Source organism: Nothobranchius furzeri, chromosome 8, assembly GCF_043380555.1.
Source record: "Nothobranchius furzeri strain GRZ-AD chromosome 8, NfurGRZ-RIMD1, whole genome shotgun sequence".
NCBI classification, from domain to species: Eukaryota; Metazoa; Chordata; class Actinopteri; order Cyprinodontiformes; family Nothobranchiidae; genus Nothobranchius; species Nothobranchius furzeri.
Genome location: NC_091748.1, coordinates 78,208,170 through 78,215,669, shown reverse-complemented (window position 1 = coordinate 78,215,669; position 7,500 = coordinate 78,208,170). Strand labels below are relative to the sequence as shown.

Genomic DNA, 7,500 nt, shown 5'->3' with positions numbered 1-7,500 from the left:
TGACTGCTGGTAAACTTCTGCCCGACTCACGTCACAAACCCGTGTGAGTGTGTGTCCGGACTCACCGTAGACGTGGACGTGGATCTCTCGAGTTCTGATGACGGAGTTACACTCGGCCTCACAGACGTATCCTCCCTGATGCTGGACGTCCAGCTCCTGCAGGTGGAGTTGGGACTTCCCGTCCTGCTGCTGGGTCCTCTGGAGGACAGAGTGGATTTGGTCCTTCCTCCAGCTGAGGGTGGGGGGTTGCAGGCATCCGGAGGCCCTGCAGGTCAGGATCAGGGCTGATCCTTGCTCTGCTGAGACCTGAGGACTCACCTCCACCTGCAGAGGGTGGGCTACAGGAACAGTCGTAAAGGTCTTCAGCTGATCCAGAACTCAGAGTAGCAAGGAAACACGTTAGCTCAGCGATGTCACTGATCAATAAATAAATATTTACAGTCAGACTAAATAAAAGGTCTTTAAAAGCGGGTTGAACCAGAAGTTCTGTTCAAAACCAGATCAGCCTGGACCTCAACCCGACAAACGCAGCGAACGGATCACAAACCAGACTCCGACTATTCAAACATCTGGTTCTCCTGACACAGACGTGCTGCTTCTAAATGCATTCCTCTTAAAGACCTCCTCCTGGTGTCTTACGAGCCACAGCAGGACCCCAGCCCTCCCTTTGGGAACCGCTGGGCTGAGTAGCAACACCTTCTAGTCTATCTCAGAGTCTGAGAGCAGTCGGGAAAAGGGGATTGTAAATCCTCATCACAAACTTTGGTGCTTTTGTAATTTCATTTGATAAATCAGAGAAAACCGAGGTGCAGGTAAAAGTCTGAGTCGGTACCTCTGACGACGACGGACCGGTTCACCTGTTTGGACCCAAACCTGTTAGAGGTGTGACACAGGTAAAGGGCAGAGTCTTCCAGCGAAGCACTGAAGATGCTGAAGATGAGGGAGGAGGAGGAGTTAGTCACAAAGAGCTCCTCCCCGTTTCTCCACAGGGACAGAGTTTGGGGCGGAGCCCCATCAGAAAGACAGGTAATGTTCACGTGCTGACCCTCGACCACCTCCTCATCTGGGTTCACTGTCAGGGAGAGGCTTGTGGGTGGAGCTATGTGAGGTGGCAGACAGGTGAGTCAGAATCAGGTGAGCATTTAGGAGAAAACAGGAGACAGGAGCTTCAGTCTCACCTAAAACCGTGACATTCACAGAGGCACTGTGGTTTCCTTCGGTGTTCCGAGCCTCACACTGGTACCAGCCGGAGTCGGAAACCCTCACTGCTCCGAAGACAAGTAGACCACCACGATGTCGCTGCAGAGGCCGTCCATCCGGGCTCCTGAAGGTCCAGGTGACGTTCGGCTCTGGGTTCCCCTCCGCTGAACAGTTCAGAGTGAGCGGGGAGCCGTCCATCAGAACCACAGAGTCAGAGATCTCCATGACGACAGGAGCGTCTGCAGGGGAGAGGACGGAGTCAGTCTACAGGGAGGAGTCTGGACTCAGAGGGAGGAGTCTGGACTCAGAGGGAGGAGTCTGGACTCAGAGGGAGGAGTCTGGGTTCAGAGGGAGGAGTCTGGGTTCAGCGCAAAAGTCTCAAAAGGTTGGATTTTGAACCCAGTGCTGCTTTCCTTTTACTTGAGGAAAAGGCCTGAGTTGATAGGGTCAAGGTTGATAGAACATTACATGACAGGACAATGCAACCTTTCTTTTGGTTGGTTCACAGGTTTGTTTTTGTTTCAGCCATTTATTTCACCTGGAGTTAAAAGTTAAACAGTTTTACTGCTGATGGTTCCAGATCTGAGGTCGTCTGAATGAGAACGAGGACTGACTGCAGTGTGCACCACTGGCCACTAGGGTGCGCTGTGATCAAACCTCGAGGGAAAAAGGTGTCTTCAGGAACGTGGCTGAAGTCACGTACATGCGGCTATCCCTGACTGTACACACTGCTGCTGTCCACCCATGCCACGTCTGCGTCAGAGGCAGGCCTGGGACCATATACTGTCGACCGCATTATTGTCAATAAATTATATTATTGTAAACATATTGAGACCAAAATAACCAATTATATAATGTTAATAAATCATAATAAACTTATAATTAAACTTGTATATATTATTAGCAGGAAATAAATGCCTAAGCTCCGTTTGTTTCCTTTGAGGTTGTAGAGATCTACGTTATTGACTGAAGACAAATTCTGAAAACACCGATCTCTAGCCGTCTTCACAGGTTTACCTCTGTAAGGAACGCCATCCTTGTCCTTTTTATCCATCCTTTTGACTTTTGTTCTGCTTCAACTTCAGCTGCGGCTTCCCCTAGCAATGCGAGTTGTACACCTAAAACGGCGCTAAGGGGGTGTGGTCGACCTACAGGTCACGTGTCTGACAGAGACCGATATATCGAGACTGGGGAAATTATTTTGTTAACTTTCATCTATCATACTATTCATTGATTATAGTCCCAGCCCTAGTCAGAGGGCGGAGTCAGAGTTGAGAGGGAGGGGTCATTGCTCAGAGGGTAAGGTCGTAGTGGAGAGGGAGGGGCCTGGAATCTGAAGAAGTCACTGAAAAACGCTGTAGGCAATGAGGCAGCATGCAGAAACCTCTACCCTAACCCTAACCCAGCATGCAGAAAGCTCTAGGACAACCAGTGACTCTACCCCATAGCCAGTTGTCACGTTTTCAGAACACTAGGAACTACGATGGAGCAGGAAGTGAAAAGCCGGGGGAAAATCCTGATCCGTGCTGGTGGGAAAGGCTGTCCAACAGGACTGAAGCCATCCCATTTAGGCTGTGGGAGTGGTGCTGCTGGTGCTAGCTAGCATGCTAGAAGGTGCTTGATATCGCTCACTGTTGGTTTGTATAGATGGAGCTGAAATCATAACCATAGCTGTTGCTATAAAATGTGTATTTGTTCTCATTCTGTAGTTATAGCTGGAAAACAAGCTAAAGACAAAGTAAAACATGAATAAAGACAAAAACGAACATCATGGGCAGCAGTTGGTTACATGGTAGGCTTCTGTATTTGTAGTTTATTATGCTTTTATTTATCTGTAAATTTGATTACTGACTATCTGAAAAACTGCTGATTTGGAGATGGGCAATACACAGTGGTGGCTCATCCATAGAGGGCGCTATAGGGTGCCGCCCCACCAGTCTCACAAGAGGAGGAAGAAGATAGGAATCACAAAAAAACATGAAAATTAAACTAAGGGATCTATACATCTTACAGACTAAGTGCTGTGTATAATACCATACCATTTTATTTACGGAGCACTTTTAGCACGGCATTGCAACCAAAGTGCTGCACATTAATGAAACAACAAAGGCAGAAATAGTCACACAAGTCCTAAAAACAATTAAAAAGAACAACAAAGTGAAGCCAAACAAACAAGGTAGAACCACAAGATACCAATCCACAGATTTCAGACTGAACATCCAAGGTGTAACAAGGAGGATGACGAAGTGTGACTGGATGCTTTCTGGTTCAGGAGCGAAAGGCCAGGGAGCACTAGTACAGGCTTATCAATGGCCAGGTGCCTTGCTTACGAGGACACTGTCCCTCCTTGGTCAAAGAAAACGGTTAAATGGAACAGACTTGCGTCACTCCTGGGACACGTGAAGTAACGTTATATTTTATACGTATACGTTTCAATAAAATTTATGTATAACGAGCCTTTTACTTTTTTAATTGTGTATTTATTTTCTAAATTAAATATGTGAATGAGTTACTACCTGCTAGCCACTGAAGCTGCAACGACTACCAACCGTAGATAACTTCTTTGGATCTAAAGAACATTTCAGATATCAGCCCAATAGCTGACTCACATTTAAACTGGAAATTTGCTTCTGATCCGCCATACCTTAATGCTGCACTGTATTCTGGGAAATATTTGACCAAGGCTAGGCAACAAGGCCCCGCCCGTGTATCCTTGCTCAGCTAGCTGAACGGCTAACAAACGGGGAACAGATGCCTCTGTAGAACATGAACATGGGAACATGTCTTGGTGGCTCCTGATGACGTATCGCCTAGGCAACCGGGGCAGGACAACATCAGTAGAGGGTGCTTGTCCAACTTGAAGAGCACATTTTTATGATTTTGTTGTTGTTGTTGTTGCTCTGAAGTGTTTTGTTGTGTTTCTGGAACGTGTTTGATTCTGTGTCAAACATTAATGATGTCGCGGAAAGCTGGTAAACACGGTGGTGCTTCTGAGTCCACCTGTTGCAGATGGACTCACCTCCATCCACCCTGTTGCAGACGGAAAACTTTCTGGTTTTCTTTGTGGACAAAGTCCATAAGGTCAGATCTAGCATCTCTCTCTCAGCCTAATCTGCCTCTCCCGACTCCAACCCATCATCCTAGATAGCTTTGCTCCTGTTTCTTTGCCTGAGCTAACTGTTAAGCAGATTACTTTTTCTAACAAGAGGACAAGTCCTTGGATTAATCAGAATATTTACAGTCTCAGAAGGACACGCAGCAGAGCCCAGAGACGCTGGAAGTCGACTAGATTAGAAAGTCACAGGCTGCACTTTTAAGAACTGATAACATCTCTGAGTGAGAGGGTGAAAACTTTCAGGGCCGCTTACTCCGCTCAGCTGATTCCTGTAAACAAAAATAACTAAAGTCCTGTTAGGCACCATAAACCAGATTGTTTCTCCTCTTATGCATGTTTACTCGAGGTCTGACCGTAACAACTTTCTAGCGTTCTTTCAGAATAAAATCAGAAATATCACCCTCATCTACTTCCCCATCCTTGAACCTATCCTTAAAAAACCAAGTCTGGACTCATCTCAGCCTAAAAACTACAGACCCGTCTCTAAATGACCCTTTATCTCTAAGATATTGGAAAAGGTTGTGGCGGATCAGCTGATGACTTTTCTGGAACTACACAACAGTTCTGATCAATTCCAGTCTGGTTTTGGTAAAAAGCGTTCAGCAGAAACAGCTTTGCTTAAAGTTTCCAGTGACATCATGACGGCTGCAGACAACGGGGAGCTCACAGTGTTAGTATTGTTAGCTCCTTCTGCAGCTTCTGACCCTGTTGATCACAGCACCTTAATAACAGACTTGGTGACTCGGTGGGGATCTCTGGAACTGGTCTAGACTGGTTTAGATCGTACCTTTCTAACAGAAGTTACGGTGTCTGTAGAAACCACATCATGTCAGATTCTACCCATCTGTTCTGTGGGGTACCCCAAGGCTCTGTTTTGGGTCCCCTGTTATTTCTACTGTACATACACCCTCTTGGACTGATAATTGATTGATAATTGAATAATGACCACCAGGCTAAAGGTCAAAGGTGACAGATCATCTGCTGCTGTACCCCCCAGACTCTGGAACTCTCTCCCCCTGAGCCTGAGATCAGTGGACTCAGTGGTCTCCCTTAAAAAGCAGCTGAAGACTCAACTTTCTCATTCTCAAAATTGATGTATTGATCCTTGGAGATTTTCCAGTCCTATTACTAGACCATATTCCTTTTTTTCTTGAGTTCATCAATCTCTTTCACGTATTGATTGGATTTTTGTGGACGGCTTTCTTATTCCTAAGGTGTTGTCATCGGAATACCATCCAATCGTTATATCAGATCACACACCACTTAGTGTAGATATCAGGCTCGTTTCTCTTTTTCCTCACCCTTGAGGTTTAATTGTGAGATGTCTGAGATGACACTTTCGTCACCTTTATTAAATTCACATGTGACGACTTTGTGACGTAATGAAAATAACACTATCACAAGGTCGTTGTTATGGAAAACTTTTAAAGCATACGTTCGCAGCCAAATAATGTCTTTCTCTTCTCATTCCAGTAAAGTCAATTTTCTAAATTGGACGACACAAATTCATGACATAAATCAACAAATTATACCAAAACCCACTCCTGATTTACTTAAAAGACCACTTAATTTACAAGGTGAGCTGTTTTACTCTCTACTGCCGAAGCTGTACAACTGCTACTTCGTACACGCAAAGTATCACGAGCATGGGGATAAACCCAGGAGACTTGGTCCACCAATTCAAACATCAGGCTTCCTCTCGATATATGATAGGTTAAAGACACAGCAGGCAATTTGGTCTCCGATCCTAATAAGGTGAATCAGCTTTTGAAAATTATCTTTTCACTTTGTATACTTCTGAATCTACTGCTAGTCTCTCCCAACTGGATTTGTTTTTAGATACTCTTGAGATGCTCACTGTTCATCCTGATGAGGCTGAGCAGTTAGATGTACCACTTAGGTTAGATGACCTTAAATATGCAATGAAAAGACGGTGCATAACGGTTAGACAGCGGACCTGGATCGGTTTTCGGTTGAGTTTTTCAAAACATTTGTAGACAAATTGGCTCTACTACTTTTATCAGTGTACAACGAGTCATTGAACGCGGTCCGTTGCCCCCTACACTATCTCCAGCACTTATTACGGGTCATCTGAAGAAGGACAATGACCTTGCGTCTTGTGCTTTACATAGGCCTAGTTCACTTCTGAATGTAGATGTTAAGATTGTAGCTAAAACTTAGGGGACTCGTCTTGAAAAAGTTCTTCCTGTTTCTATCTCCTCTAGGTCCTCCTTGGACCGTCACCTTATCGTGGTGGAGGAGTTTGAGTGCCCTAATGATCCTAGGAGCTACGTTGTCTGGGGCACTTTGTGCCCCTAGTAGGGTCTCCCATGACAAATTGGTCTTAGGTGAAGGTTGAGTCAAAGAACGGTTCACAGGATCTTTCATAAATATGCAAATAAAGAGTCGGAGTACCCGGCCCGGAGGGTTACCGGGGTCCCACCCTGGAGCCAGGCCTGGGGTTGGGGCCCGTGAGCGAGCGCCTGGTGGCCGGGCTTTCACCCATGGGGCCCGGCCGGGCCCAGCCCGAACCGGATACATGGGCTCATCCAACTATGGACCCACCACCTGCAGGAGGAACATGAAGGGTCCTGTGCAATGCGAATCGGGTGGCAGACCAAGGCAGGAGCCTTGGCGGTCCGATCCCCGGACAAGGAAACTGGTTTTTGGGACATGGAACGTCACCTCCCTGGCGGGGAAGGAGCAGGAGCTTGTGGCAGAGGTTGAGCGGTGCTGGCTAGAACCCAAGTCCTTGAGAGGGGTTGGACATTCTCCTTTGCTGGAGTTGCTCCGGGTGAGAGGAGGAGGGCTGGGGTTGGCTTTTTGTTAGCCCTAAGACTCTCTGCCTGTGTGTTGGGGTTTACCCCGGGGGACCAGAGGGTAGCTTCCCTCTGCCTTCGGGTCGGTGAACGGGTCCTGACTGTTGTTTGTGCTTATGGACCAAATATCAGAGTACCCACCCTTTTTGGAGTCCCTGGGACGAGTGCTAGATAGTGCTCCATCAGGGGACTCCATTGTCCTGCTGGGGGACTTCAATGCTCACGTGGGCAATGACAGCATGACCTGGAGGGGTGTGATTGGGAGGAACGGCCCACCTAATCTGAACTCGAGTGGTGTTTCGTTATTGGACTTCTGTGCAAGCCGCAGTTTGGCCATAACGACCACCATGTTCGAACACAAGGATG

At 46.8% G+C, this 7,500-nt stretch overlaps 1 protein-coding gene across 2 annotated transcripts in view; it reads right to left on the bottom strand.

The window, feature by feature from the left end:
• vcam1b (vascular cell adhesion molecule 1b) overlaps positions 1 to 7,500 on the bottom strand; it is a 23,871-nt gene that overhangs the window by 8,929 nt on the left and 7,442 nt on the right. For both annotated transcript variants that reach the window (XM_070554358.1, XM_070554359.1), the window contains exons 4-6: positions 1,179 to 1,439; positions 833 to 1,099; positions 66 to 338 (exon numbers count right to left, since the gene is read on the bottom strand). In XM_070554358.1, coding sequence (XP_070410459.1) covers positions 66 to 338; positions 833 to 1,099; positions 1,179 to 1,439 — 801 coding nt within the window. The remainder of the gene's footprint in view (positions 1 to 65; positions 339 to 832; positions 1,100 to 1,178; positions 1,440 to 7,500) is intronic.